We start from the raw sequence: 15,756 nt of genomic DNA, 5'->3' as shown, positions 1-15,756 counted from the left end.
TCTCTACCAACCCTGCTTGAGCTCTATATGCAAAATAAACATTAGGACAGCCAAATTATGCACCACCATCTAAGCCAGTGGATCTGCACATTTTGGAGGTCTCCCTAATCTAACAAACCTGATTCAACTCATCAGATTGTTAGGCACCTCCAAGACCTGAAATGGGTGTGTCAAATAAGGGAGACATCCAAAATGTGCAGTTATGTGAGACTGAGAACCACTGATCTAAGCATCAAAGCAGCCTAAGTGCTCTCTGACAGATCTTAACTGAGGGGTTGCCCTTGTGCGCTGTCCATGGTGCTGAGCGAGCAGATGCTCAGTTTGAGAGCAATATTGTGTTTCCAATGCAAAACTCAACAAAAACACACTTGTGGAGAGGCATGAATACAATGTGTGATTGAATTTACACATTTACACGTTATGTAAATTCAGAAAAAAACTAGCATGTAAAAGAATGCACAGACATATATATATATATATATGTGTGTATATTCTTTTGCATGCTAATTTTTTATCTGAATTTGGATAATGTGCAAAGTAATTGTTGTCCTAAGTAGAGAAACAAACTCATCCTGGCCGTTGCACACCGTTGTTACAATTTTCGCAGATAACTGAAAAAGTATGCAATTATGCACACAACACTGACCTTTTTAAAACCATGTAAACATATAAAACAAACAGTGAAGCTTTTAAAGTGTTATTTACTAGGTATAAGCATTGTGTTTTTATTCCTATTTCGAGTTTTTTTCATGATTTATTTGCATTTACTCATTTTGTATTATTCACATTTGAGAAGCTAATTTCACTATTACTTGCTCATTTCTAACCCTAATATTATTTAATGAAATATGCTTTTGATCTGTTGTCATAATAAATATACTGTCAATTTCACAGTGCACTTGCTCTGACAAACATTTGTCAACTCAAAAGACCTAACTAATTACTGTCTGTCCTCCTTAAGGAGAAACAGTCTCATTAGAAACACCAAAATAGTTTTTGCACACAAATAGGGTAAAATGCCATCGCGGTAACTCACGTGTGCCGTCAAAACGCGTTGCTATAGTATCCAAAAATGTGTTCTGTGGCGCGAGCAATCCCTTCATAACAGGCATTTTCCCGCCCTGATATCGAATTCCCCATCAAAGTGACGCGGCGTTGTCAGAGACAAAGGTAGACAGTTTGAAGCACTCTGAGAAACTGAGCTTTCAGCGGACTGAGGCACGGAGGATCCCGTTCCCTCACAAGCGCGCGAGCAGGCTGGCTGGGGATGCGCGCGCCCGAGTCAATGGGCGTGACGCCCGCAGGTGCGCGTCAGGTAAATGGTGCGCGAGCTGTCTATACAAATGGCGAGCGAGTTTGGAGGTAAACCTAAAGATAACAATATTTTATGCTCTTCAGGAATATAATAGGCTATTATTTTGTATGGGAATACAGAAATAGGAAAAAAAGTTATAAATTCAGAAAAAAGTAGGTGCAATTCTGGTGGCTTGTAATGTAAATCAAATGAAATATTTATAACAGTATAGCAGACTACTTACACAAACATGAATATCAGTTGTGACACTATCTCCCAATAATATGTCTTAGTCAGATGTTATTGAACTGCTTAGTTTTATGTTCAAAGCTGTGGAGGCAAAACATACCTAATGCAATGCAATACAGTGATAATTTTGAGATGAATCAACATAGAAACAATAAATATTCCTCAAACGCCTTATTAATCATTTTTGATAGTCACATTTTAACATGATTATTCATACATAGTTATTGTTTGTTTTTTTAAACCAAGTACACTTAAGATACAACTATTTGAAAATCTGGAATCTAAAGGTTAAAAAAAAATCTAAATATTGAGAAAAGCTGCCTTTAAAGTTGCCCAAATGAAGTTCATAGCAATGCATATTACGAATCATAATTAAGTTTTGATATATTTAAAGTAGAAAATTTACAAAATATCTTCATGGAACATGATCTTTACTTAATATCCTATTGATTTTTGGCATAAAAGAAAAATCTATCATTTTGACCCACACTGTAAAAAAATATTTGAGCCAACTTAAAATTTTAAGGCAACCAGCTTCAGCAGATTTTTGAGTTTTCTTTTTTTTTTACAGTGCATACTATGTATTGTTGGATACTGCTACAAATATTCCTGTGCTACGTATGACTGGTTTTGTGGTTCAGGGTCACATATTACTAACAAGGCCTTATAAATATGCATATCAAATATGATACAGTAGGCTTTATAGGCTTAAAGTTTAGAACATAACTTACCCACTTTTGTGCATTGTTATCATAAAGGTAATTAATCATTCCCACAGCACGGCCTAGTTCAGTCAGTGTTGAGCATCATGTAGTGTGTCCCTTTCACCTCACGTTAACACAGCTGGTCTCAACTGGTTGCATACAGAGAAAGCATTTAAGGTCTAAGCAGGTCCAGGAAGCCCCCTAAAACTGACAATCTGACACACATCCTGCATCCAAATACGTATACTTACCTATTGTCTACTATGCAAAAACCAGTACATAAAATAAGCAGAAGATCCAAATGCACTGTTGTTAGTTGTAAGTCACAGTGTAGATATAAAATTAATCAAAAGGTAATGGCATGTCTGATTCAATACGTCTGAGAATGTTATAGCTCGCTATAAGCCTGCATGAGTTTAATCAAGTGTGTTTGATTAGAGAAACATCTAAAAAATGTGTAGGTTGGGAGGCCTCCAGGGATAACTTTGAGAAATATTGTAGGGCTGCTAATGTATTTTGGGAACAACATTATTAGCCTGTTTGTTAAAAAGAAAATGTGGGGCCTATTTGAACAAAGGAGTGGGATTTTTATTCTTTGCAGTTTCCATTGGTGCTACCCATTTTAATTATACTTGGATAATATTGGATTGCATGTAAATAGAGTGGATTACTGTAAATAGAATAATACTAAAATCAAAACAGCAAGACAAAAAGTAGACCAAAGATAAATTAGTTTATGTCTGTCTGCATACTTGGCAAGAGTCTATAGTTCTAAAGACAACGATTTTTTTGTTAAATATATTACACGCAGCAGGCTATGTCGCCCTCTACTGTTTATACTGTTTCAATACCACACTTTCACCTTAGACTACAATACAAATTGTCACCAAGTGCTGTGGCAATGTAGAAAACATGATTCAAATAAGTAGCAATTTGCTGTACAGTAATGTTACATAACAGAGCATTAATTAAGAATTTTCTTATATTATTATGGTAATATTCTCATCATTACTGCTGTTGTTGCTGTGGTGTAATCGTTGAGATATGATTAGTCACTGGAGAGCTGACTTGACAAATTGACATAAATAATAATGATGAAAATAAACTTTTGTATTATAATCATATGTATTGAATGCATTTCATTTGGTTGTAAATAAATATGCAAGCTCATGCAAATAAAGACACAAATGAAGCTCCGTTCATTATGATTAAGCTTACGGAAAAGAATGATTGCCACATAGAGTGACTGTCATGTGTACAGGTGCAAACAAGCGTTAATCACAGAGATCACTTGATGAGGCTGATTAACGTTTTTTTGTCAAACAATCATTGTATTGCCTCCCACCAGTACTCACAGCATTTATACACACATTGGCAAGCCTCTATTACATGTTTTTTATAAACGATTATAGAGAAATGTTAAATACACCTCATTAAAAGAATTTGATTTTTTTATGTTTTTGAAAGAAGTCACTTATACTCACCAAGGTTGCATTTACTTAATAAAAATGATTTGCATTTATTTAATAATAAAAACAGAAAAAAGTACTATTGTGAAATATTATTACAAATTTAAATAATGTTCTCTATTTATTATATTTCAAAAATGCAATTTGTTCTTGTAAAGCTGAATTTTCAGCAGCCAGTTTCAATGTCACATGGTTCTTATAAAATCATTCTAATATTTTGACTTTGTGCTCAAGAAATATTTCTTGTTATCAGTGTTGTGCTGGTTAATATTATTGTGGATACATTCATTTTTTTTCAGTATAATTTTATGAAAAGAATATAAACTTTTTTTTAAATATTGTATATGTCTTTACTGTCACTTTTCATAAATTCTATGCACTCTTTCAAAATAAAATATTAATTTCTTTCAAAAACAATATTATGGATCTTTTGAACTGTTTAAGGCAACATGCTTTTAACTAACAACACTTGGTTAAATTAAATTTAAACCATAAATTTTCATCTGTGAGGAAAAAGTTAGCTCACATCTTGTCTTCCTCGGCACCGGAGGCGGACAGCTCTCAGCTCACTCAGGGCGGGTCTAAGGTATGACGGCTTGTCAACTCTGTACAGGTCTGTACAGAACTGGTTGATGCTTAGAGTATGGGCACTTATGTTCTTTGGTCATATTTTTAAAAATACATATAATTTTGGACAAATTCTTCTTTCTTTGTCAAACTAACAATAGAACCACCTTAAAAACTTTTTACTACCTTTCTATTATGATTTTTTCATACTTTTCAACCTATTTCAACCTGTGTCAAAATCACAGTTTTTCCTTGTCGTACACCCAGACTTTTAAACTTCAACAATGAAAATACACTATATATATGACTTATCTGGTAACTATTAATGTACATGAATTAAGCACTAGTAAAAAAAATAAAATACATTATAGTATTTAATGTGAGACCACTATCAATATTACTTTTTATACAAAATATAGCTGTCGCACAGTATTGGTGTCATTTCCACCACAACACTATAATGCCCCTTTAAAAAGTTTATGTGAAAGATTGTTTAAGTGGTTTCTATGGAAATGTTCAGTGACATCAGAGCACATGTTGGACATGGAGGGAATTTAAATTTTCATCAACAACAAATGAAGAAAAATCAAGGTAAATATTGCTTGATCAGTTAATATATTTATTCTACGTCATTTCCAAACATGCTGTACCTTCAAGGGTGTTTTTAAAAAGCTTAACATTTTAAGTTAAATAAGAGTATTTTGCATACATGAAATGCTAAGTATTAATACAAAGCTAATCAGTGTGTAACGGAACCGACGAGACAAGAGACGTGCGGATCCATTTGCAAGCTTTTATTAATAAACAGTCAAATAACAGGCAGGGTCAAAACACCAGCAAACGGGTATGGCACAGGCAGGACACAAGAGTAATCCTAGGGCATGCGTGGGTCCTCGAACACTATCCATTTCCATCACCACACATTTTTTAAAAATATTTAAAAAGTTCTCATCACACATTAAAAATGTATCCACAATTTATGAGATTATGCTCTACTTAATATAAAAATTCAAGTTATTTAAGTTATATTTATTTTCTAATAAGCTCTTACCCAAACCAATATTAAATTTCAGAGTGTGACAGGCGTACAGTTCAGCATTTGGTCCTTAGGGCAGTTAATTTATCTCATTAACAAATGTATAATTATTGTACATTGTGGAAAAACTGGTAAAACTACAAAAATGATCTTAGACAATTCATAAGTGGCATAAGTCATTCTATTTTAAATAACAGCTGTATATTGAGATGTGGTGGAAATGACATTTGTTTATTGCAGGTCGGAAAAATGTAAAATATTAACAATTTCTCTTGTAATCTAAGTTTGTCCTCTTACAGACCTTAAAACTAGACAAATTATTTAAACTTATGAGACAGTGCTATGAGACTTTTGAACAAGTTTTTTTTTTTTTTTTTTACTTCACAAGGCTAAAAGTGCCCCTAGTTGAAGAAACGCCCATCTACTTCATTCTGAAAGGGAGAAAGAGGATTTTAAAATAGGGATTTTAAAAAAAAGAAAACACTGGGTGGATGTTTATCATTATAGGATGGATGTGTACACACACTTCCAACACACATTTTTGTTCAAACAACTTGTAAAGTGAATTTTGCATCCGATGGCCCCTTTAAATGTTAAAATATCTTGCCATTCTAAAACAGTCATGTATTCTGACAGGAGGCCCTTCCGCTGGAAACTGATTGGTTCGTTCTTGGTGACATCACATTGGTGATGCTTTTTGGGGCCGCCTAGTGATTTAATTACGGATCTGTGTTCGCGCATTATATTATACGAGCCGTTTTCCCCTCACTGTTACCCTTATTTTATTCATTTAAATGTGTCTGTTTGTTTTTCGTTTGCTAAGAACAAAGGCGTTTCTTTATGAAATAAAACCTGCTCTGGAGTCGCTTGTCACCGGACCCGCGCGCTGATTCTGGAGCCAGTGTTTTTGTTAGTGAGCGATCCTGGGACGCGCGCTAGCTCTGTCGGCATGTTCGGATCCCCGTCTGCAGGATTATAACCACCGGGAAACAGCACTGCAGTCAAGAAAGTAAGTGACTGAAAAAATATGACATAAAAACAAGACGAGATGATGATTTGTCTTAGGTTGAGCACCTGTAGCACCTTTACTGCTGAACAAATAACATCTTAAACCAGCCTAGATGGTTTGCTGGTCGTAGGTGGTTTAAGATGGTCTCCCAGCCTGATCAAACTGGTCTTTAGCTGGGAAACAAGTTGGTCTCCCAGTCTGACCAGCTAAAAAAACGTCTAGAACGTTAGAAAAAAAAAAAAAAAAGGACCTGCCTGACCATTTTAAACTATCATAAGAGAAAAGACGAAAAAAGAGCAAAACTACTATTCTCTCTATATATTTTTTTCCTTTCCTAATGCTATAATTTTCCATAGTTTGTGAGAGCTGAGATTAAAAATGATGATGGACCATTTGGCAACTACTAGTGGCACCCAGGGGCCTGTCATGTGTGAACCCTCTTATCCTCCATGTAAAATGGCCCGTATGGAGAATTCAAGAGATCTACCCGTACCTGGAGTCACTCCTGTGAGCCTGACCTCCAAACAAACATCATTACATACAAACCGGAGGAAAGGTATTCACTGATGGGCATGAAACACAGATACAGGACCGTGTCTGTTCATTAGATATCTGAGTGATCGTATTCTCCTTTCTACAGGCAGTCTGATTCCTGTGTTCTGTATGGTGGAGCAGAGTGATGTCCCACCCTCAGAGAGGAAGAGGTCGGAGCATGCAGAATTTGTGCTGTTGAAGAAAGACCTGCTGTTCAGCCAGATTACAGAGGCTGCACTGCAAGAGCTGGGATACACACACACTGCGGCGGCTCTGGCTACAGGTACACACACACACTAATGAATAATTCACACTCAATTCAAATTGAATATGTAAGCCTGAAAGATTGGGACGGGGCTGTTTCTTTCAGCTCCAGTCTGCACCATCACAGCCTGCATCTTATTTTCTGGTATATGCGTCACACATGCTGTAAACTATGTAAAAAACTGAAAGTCCCATATCCTCACCAAGGCTACAAACAGTAATATTGTGAAATATTAATATAATTTAAATTTAAATAACCATTTTCTATTTTAATATATGGTAAATGTAATTTACTCCTGTGACGGCAAAGCTGCATTTTAATATGCTGATTTGGTGCTCAAGAAACATTTCTTATTATCATCAATGTTGAAAACAGTTAATATTTTTGTGGGAAAAGTTTCCAGGATTCTCTGATGGATAGAAAGTTTTAAAAACAGCATTGGAAAAAATTTAAATCTTTTTAACATGTAATTTCTTTTTTTAAATTTAGCACATATTTTCTGAAAAAAGAACATACTGACCCCAAACAAACCTTTGAACTGCAGCATACAAATAATACAAACTATTTCCAGTAATTATACTTAATTGATATCAAATTTAATACTTTTTCCATTTAAAGACTGAAAAAACAAAAACACAGTTTAGATGGTCGAATCTTAAGTTAAGCTGTACTTAATGCTTTTTAAACGTAACATATCGCCATCACATGGAATTTCTTTTCCATTTGTAATGCTAATGGTTATAAATATGATACATAATTTGCCTATTTGATACAACAATTAAGTAATGAAAAACAAAAGACGGAGGTGCAAGACACTTAACGAGAAATAGATAAGGAAGTGCAGAAAGCTGATAGGACACAAGAGAATGTAAACTTGGTAAAGGTCAGAAAACTATTAAGGTTGCCAGAAGAGAAAAATAAGTAAATTAATAAAAAATAAAAAAAAACAACTCCAAAATAAAGACAAAAAGGAGTTATGGTGGCAGGAACTCTATAAGGATCATATATAGTAGTCATGTTGTAATAAATATTAATTCCTGCATTAGGTCAGGTTCAAGTTGGCCATTGGAACCCTGTGTCCCTGTCCACTGTGACAGACACCTCTGACGCAACAGTAGGAGACATGCTTCAAGATCTTTACCATGTCATCACCTTAAGAATAAAGCTACACAGGTACAACCTGCACACACACTTGCATCTCATCTGTCTCTGGGTTTCAGCAAACAGGCTTATCAGTATGATGAACTACACTCTGAAAATTAAAGCTGTTCTGATTCATGATTAAGGATAATTTTTCACAGGTAATTTAGCATTAAAACTCAATTCCAAATTATTAAAAGTTATTATAGTTATTAAAGTTCTGAGGATAAACACTTAATAATATAGCTATTTGTGAAATAATAATTATTTGTGATTAATGTCCTACAGTGTAATTAATTATGGCAGTACACTGTTTTTCTCACTGACTCACGCACGTTCTCTCACTCTCTTAGTGTTTCTAAATTAGAAGACTTGCCTGCTGAGCAATGGACTCATTCTACCGTCAGAAATGCCCTTAAGGAGCTTCTGAAAGAGATGAATCAGAGCACACTGGCTAAAGAGTGTCCATTGTCTCAGGTACACATTCACAACAAAAAACCTTTGTACACTGTAGACAATGTAAATGCACTATTTTTGCAAGGCACTATTCATATAACCTTATACTAACTTAAACACACTTTTTATCAACCATAGCTTAATTGCATGTAGCTATAGAATAAAATAGGGTTAATTGTCTCATATCTCATGGCTAAAGAGCAGAACTACAGTATGAATGAGGAAGTGCTCTCCATTGAAGAATACACCCTACTATTAAGATTCATCCCTAGGTTGAGAACCAGCTATTAAATCTATTTAGCAAGGAGACAAAAAACTTTTAGCACATCCTTTCTGGACACATTTAGTCGCTTCCAAGACACACCTCATCTTACTTTAGTATGCTCTGTCTGTTAACTGCTGAATTCCTGTTAAGGTCACATACTGTAAAAAGGAAACGAGAGGCAAAATCTAAACCTTTTTGCCTGCACATAAACACATTAACTTGCATGTTTTTTTTTTGTGTGTGTTTTTTGAAAGAGCATGATTTCATCAGTAGTGAACGGTACTTACTATGCCAGCATCTCTGCTGCGAGATGTCAGGAGTTTGGCCAGTGGTACAAACACTACAAGAGGGCAAAATCTATGACAGGTGAGTAGAAACCTACTGTTCTCCAAGAATAGTTCCTATATTCACACATTCATAGCTTTTTTTAAGTAGTCATCTTGTGTTTTGTGTAACACTTTATATTAAAGCTTAATCCATGAATATACAAAGAACAATCATTTACAGCATTTATTAATTTAAGATTTAAAATTTGTAGATATACATTTTTAAGTGGTATTAACTAACAAGAAATGTATTATGAACAAACAGGAATTAACAATATAATAGTATACAAGTATATTTATAAATGATAGATTATGCTGTAAAACTCTTCATTGTTAGTTCATGATACATCATTTATTAACCTATTTTAATTAAAAGCAATAGACTACGCTACGATCAAAGTTTGCAGTCTTTTTAAGGGAAGTCTCTTATGCTCACCAAGGCTGCATTTTTTTTAATCAAAAATACAGAAAAACAGTAACACTGAAATATTATTCCAATTTAAATAACTGTTTTCTATTTCAATACATTTAAAAATTGAATTTATTCTTGTGAAGGCAAAGCTGCAGAAATCATTGTAATACGGTGATTTGGTGCTCAATAAATATTTTCTTCTCATCAGTAATGTTGAAAACAGTTATGCTGATTAATATTTTCATGAAAACTGTGCTTAATTTTTACATGATTCTTTAATAAATAGAAAGCATTTATTTTAAATAAAACTAATTCTTACTGACCCCAACTTTTTTAATGGTAGTGTATGTAAAAATGAAGATTTTAGATACAAAACTGTAGAAAAATAACTGTATATATAAGCTATCACAGCATATGCTGAAAATAAGATGATTTTGAATAGACTCCACTGATTTCATATGAATATCGAGCTATTAAAGGTTTTTATTTCCCCACAGGTGACATGAGCAGACACTGCAACCAACCATCATCCTCCACCCAGTCCACCATTTTCCAGCAACCAATGGAAGGCAGTGGGGCGGAGTCACGTGGTGTTGTCCAGATGCAGGCTGGAATGCCTGGTCTGGTGATGGCTCAGCTCCTCTCACAGCAGCACGCCATGTCTCAGCTCCTCACACATGCTCACACACACTCACACGGGCCTCATCCTGCGCCACTAAGGACTCCTCCCAAATGCAATGTGTCCCCACCCACAGTAGCTCAATGTCCCTCACCTGTCACCGATGTGTCACCTGAAATTTATCATTGGGTGCGTGAGGAACTAAAGAGGGCAGGGGTTTCCCAAGCAGTGTTTGCACGAGTGGCCATTAACAGGACTCAGGTAACATGACAGAAATATGCATATGTGCATATCTCTTAAATATTATGTATCTGTATATATATTAATGTGACTGTCTGTGATATTACTTGCAACAGGGCCTGCTATCGGAGATCTTGCGCAAGGAAGAAGACCCACGGTGTGCATCTCAGTCTCTTTTAGTTAACCTTAGAGCCATGCAGAACTTCCTGCAACTGCCACAGAGCCAGAGAGACTCCATTTATCTGGAGGAAAGAGAGCGTAACCTCAACTCTATCTACAACACTAATACAGGCTCACCTCTGCCCATTCAGGTTTACTGTCACTTAAATTTAATTATGAACCTGAGATGCAAATTAGCATGTGCTATAATCTCTATGGACAGTGCATCTTATTGTAGACAAATAAGATCGCACTTAACCATAGTAATAATGGTAATATTAAAGTGCCATTTGTTAATGTCTACAAAAGTGTTGTCATTAAAAACATCTCTCTCAATACAGGCAAAACTTTCACCTGTTTCCAAGGACATTGTAGTCAAAGTTGAATGCGATGATTCTGGAATAAACTATGGCATCTATGATGAAATACAGCAGGAAATGAGACGAGCAAAAGTGTCGCAGGCCTTGTTTGCAAAAGTGTCTGCGGCCAAGAGTCAGGTACATGTGTATGCATCTGTAGGAATACATTGGTACAGATTGCACAAGAAATCTCTAGTAAAAAAGGGGGAAGAGGTACACCTTACAAGACAGTACATTTACACATTTTATCCAAAGCAGCTTTCATTGCATTTGAGGTATATACATTTCATACATAATTAAACATATAATAAATATTTATATGAATGCAGGGAATTCAAGAAAATGTGCAGCATATACTGTACCTGTTATATAGTGAATATGAAAATAATTAGTATTAATCCACTCCCAGTTTTATGAGAAGATATGTACAGTAGTCAGTGTCCTAAAATCTAAAATACTAGTGGAAATAAATATCTTTAAATAGAAATGTAATGTTATTTTAAAAAGTCTCTTATGCTGCACCAAGGCTACATTTCTTTGATGAAAAATACAGTAAAAACAGTAACATTGTGAAATATTATTACACTTTAAAATAACTGTTTTCTATTTTGATATATTTGGTAGACACTCGTCTAAAAACACTTACATTTCATTCATTAAATACAGTAAATTGATATACCTTGAATGCATAGACTGTAGTATGATTAGTATTAATCCACTCCCAGTTTTTTGAGACAGTGTAGGGTCAAAATGTCTAAAACACTAGTGGAATTGTGGCTTTTTTAATTTTGTTTTTTTTTGGCATTTTATCCATTGAAAATGAGATCACCAGCATAACAATTTAAGAGTTTTTTTCTGACATTTTTAAACAGAAAAAAGTGTTATTTTGAGAAATATTATCCAATTTATATTTTTTCCATTACAAATTAAATGATCAGCATACCAATTTGAAAATCATACATTTTGAACAAAGGAATTCACATGGTTATTGTCATAATTTTGCTTATTTGACTGGTGACCTAGAAATACTGCAGAATTTTAAATGTTTTAAATATTTATCTCCTACATATAAATATTTCTTATATAATAAAATATTTCTTATTCATTTTACATTATAACATTTTCAAATGGTCGAAAAAATCCTAAAACATTAAATTAACGTCTAGGTTTATATTAGATTTTGAAACAAATTTAAAACATTGTCTCAGATGTTTGAACCCTGCTGTATTTGTGTCTGTGTTTTAGGGCTGGCTGTGTGAGCTCCTGCGTTGGAAGGAGGAGCCATCGCCTCAGAATCGTACACTGTGGGAAAATCTGTCTCTGATTCGCCAGTTCCTAAATCTCAGCCAATCAGAGCGAGATGTTATATATGACCAAGAGAGCAATACTGGGCAGACGTTCTACTCAGAAAAACACACAAGACCACTGACTGAACAACTACAAGTGAGTGCTCACACAAACTTCTACAACTATCATTCAAGTAAACAATTACAGTACATTATGAATATTTCAATTTTTTTTCTAAAGGTGATACCACACCATATGGTGCCTCTGAAGCAGCACCAACAACTTCATAAAATTCCACCTCAGCATCATCAACACTTCCTCCAGCAGCATCTCATCACTGGATGTCTCAAAGACACTCACATGGGCCCAAATTTTGGAGGCAGGTCTTTACCACCAGAAGTCCATGCAATCCTGCAGAGTTTCATTCAGGAAGTGGGACTACATCCAGATCAAGAGGCCATTCATACACTATCTGCTCAACTAGGAGTGGCCAAAGAGGCTGTTCTCAGCTTTTTCAATGGTCACAACTGGCTTAGACAGGAAGAGCAGGACAACAGAGGAGAAAGAGAGATTGAGGAAAGGGAAGACGATTACATGGAGGCAGAGGAGGAATGCAGGGAGACAATGGAAAACGATGAGGAGACAAATGCAAACACGATGACAGGGAAACAAGATGATGTGGTGGAGCAAAGTGCATCTACACAAACTCGCTTTATCATTACTATTAAGAAAGAGGAGGAGCTTCCGTGTAAGGAGGAGTGCGAGGATAGTCCCGCCCACTGCCAATTCATAAACTCCTAAAAAATGCATACACTACCATTCAAAAGTTTGGGGCTATTTTTTTTAATAAACTTAATACTTAAATTCAGTAAAGATGCATTAAACTGATCAAAAGTAACATTTATAATATGACAAAAGACTTGACTATTTTAAATAAACACTGTTCTTTTAAACTTTCTATTCATTTTAGAATACTAAAAAAATTATCTGTCACGGTTTCCACAAAAATATTAAGCAGCATAACTGTTTTCAACATTGATAATACGATTGTTTTAAGGAGGAGCAAATCACCACATTAGAATGATATCTTGAAGGATCTGAAGGATTAATTACATTTCAAAATATTTAAAATAGAAAGTTATTTTAAATTGTAATATTTCACAATATTACTGTTTTTACTGTATTTTTGATTAAATAAATACACTCTGAATGAGCATAAGAGACTTCAAAAACAAAACTAAAAATCATACCTCAAACTTTTGAATCGTAGTGTATTAAATTAACAAACAAACAGCAATGAATACTGGGTGATTTGACAATTTCATGTAGCATATTATTTACGGTTGTGCCTTCATGCACAAGGTGTTTTATTGAAACCTCATACTTTGGATGGACTTGAAGATTTCACAAATGAAAATGCCACGGAAAGAATTCATTGAACATCAATGTTCTAATTTCTAAAAAAATGTTTTATTAATATTAGGGGTGTAAAAACGCTCATGTCTGACTATGAAAATTAAATAAAACCTAATTAAGTCACCATTATCAAAATGTATCGCATCATTTAAGGAAGAATTTAAATTTAAATTGTTAGAGCAAATATTTACACCCCTAAATTAGTGTGATTTTATCTAATTTTATAGTAGTGTTATTTATTGTTTGTCTCTTGTTTTCTGCTCAAGTCTTTGCAGGTGGTGGGCAACATCAGTCAGTGTTAATGGTGGCATTTTCAGCCAGACAGTGTTGTCTTTTACAAGAACTGTTGCCAGAGACCCTGAAACCGTGATGTATTATATGTTAGAAGCAAACAGCACATTACTGTATTATTGTCAATAGAACAAAACACAATAGAAACAGCACTTTGAATTACAGTGAATTACAGTTCTCTCTCTAATGAATTACAATAAATCTGTACTCTTTGTTATTGTTCATTATATTTAAATCCATTTTATTTGAGAACTAGAAAATGGTCTTTATATGTTTGTTAACTGCAAAGGCATTCTTGATTATAACTATTTCTGTGCTTGTTCGTGTCAGAATTGACAATGCTATTTTTCTTACCATCTTAAATTGAGTTGGTTTATTATTATTCTACTTCCATTTTCTCCATATATATCATTGTATATGGGGTCAACACTGTCAGATACAAAATAAAGGTGTCAAATATTTAATATTAATATTGACAAATCAAGCATTCACCAGAAATGAATGAACTGAGACTACATGATTCAAACTGAGTTTTAGCTCAGTTTGACATAACCGTATTTTTCATTTCACACGTCAAGTCACTATTATTTGCATAGCGCTTTTAACAATGCAAATTGTGTCAAAGCAGCTTTACATCAGCTTGATATAAAGCCGGGTGGCTTTATATCAGCTTTACAGTATTTAGACGGGGAAATAATGTGTTGAAATGGTGTCATTCTCCTCTTGTCAGACAAAATAGCAGTTTAAATCTCGGCTAAAGCAGAGTCAGATTGTGCAAATGACTCCTCTGGTTCCCGTGGTCTTGTCCCGATGGCCGTCTAGGAGACAGGGTCTTCACATGTATTAAATGCAGGAGCCACTTTGTTTTACTATACTAACACAGTCTACCTAAAATGAGGGAAAATATCTAAAACTCCCAGACTTTCAATATCATAAATATTTTCATAAAGATCTGACAGTATTGACAAAGAGTAAAACCATATTGAAAATTATTTTACAAAGAACATCTTAACAAAAATCTGTCATATATGAGTAGCTTTCTTGAGTTAGTATATTTTATTATATATGTGAACCTGGACCACAAAACCAGTCATAAGTAGCATGGGCAAATTTGTAGCAGTAACCAACAATGAACTGTATGGGTCAAAATTATCTTTTATGCAAAAACTAATTTAGATATTAAGTAAAGATTCTATTCCATGATGATATTTAGTAAATTTCGTACCGTAGTATATCAAAACTTATTTTTTGATTAGTAATATGCATTGCTAAGAACTTATATTCTCAATATTTAGATTTATCTCAGCCAAATATTGTCCTATCCTAACAAATCATACACCAATGGAAAGCTTATTTATTCAGCTTTCATATGATGTATAAATCTCAATTTTAAAAAAATAAACACATTTTAAAAAATGACCCTTGTGACTGGTTTTGTGGTCCAGGGTCACATATGAGTTATTATCTGAGGACAGGTGCTTTTAGGAGTACAGACTGTCACTTTGTGATTACGATATAATAAAATGAAATGGTACATTTGTGTTACAAAGATATTTAGCAAACATCTCTGATTAATTTCTGAATAATTTCTAAATTAATCTGCTATTTGAAAAACTAATGTCTGGTAAAATGGAACAAGTGTTTTGCCAGTTTCGAAAT

General features: G+C 34.3%; 2 protein-coding genes across 2 annotated transcripts in view; one reads left to right on the top strand and one right to left on the bottom strand.

Annotated features, from left to right (window-relative positions):
• LOC306885800 (voltage-gated delayed rectifier potassium channel KCNH8-like) overlaps positions 1 to 1,112 on the bottom strand; it is a gene marked incomplete at both ends in the record, with an annotated part of 37,694 nt that extends 36,582 nt beyond the window's left edge. Inside the window, one exon of the mRNA XM_079442587.1 lies at positions 1,037 to 1,112. Coding sequence (XP_079298713.1) covers positions 1,037 to 1,112 — 76 coding nt within the window. The remainder of the gene's footprint in view (positions 1 to 1,036) is intronic.
• A 5,600-nt stretch (positions 1,113 to 6,712) lies between these two features.
• LOC306885150 (DNA-binding protein SATB1-like) lies at positions 6,713 to 14,312 on the top strand (the record flags this gene model as incomplete). The annotated part of the gene is made up of 10 exons (XM_079441506.1): positions 6,713 to 6,884; positions 6,969 to 7,145; positions 8,174 to 8,300; positions 8,621 to 8,744; positions 9,243 to 9,354; positions 10,224 to 10,606; positions 10,702 to 10,896; positions 11,086 to 11,241; positions 12,349 to 12,546; positions 12,631 to 14,312. 10 exons carry the CDS (start codon positions 6,713 to 6,715, stop codon positions 13,189 to 13,191), a joined length of 2,205 nt encoding a protein of 734 aa, XP_079297632.1. The 3' UTR covers positions 13,192 to 14,312.
• Between the last annotated feature and the right edge of the window lie 1,444 nt (positions 14,313 to 15,756).

Source organism: Barbus barbus (assembly GCF_936440315.1).
Source record: "Barbus barbus genome assembly, chromosome: 19".
NCBI lineage: Eukaryota > Metazoa > Chordata > Actinopteri > Cypriniformes > Cyprinidae > Barbus > Barbus barbus.
Note: the sequence above shows the minus strand (reverse complement) of the source record. Positions and strands in the feature narration are given on the sequence as shown.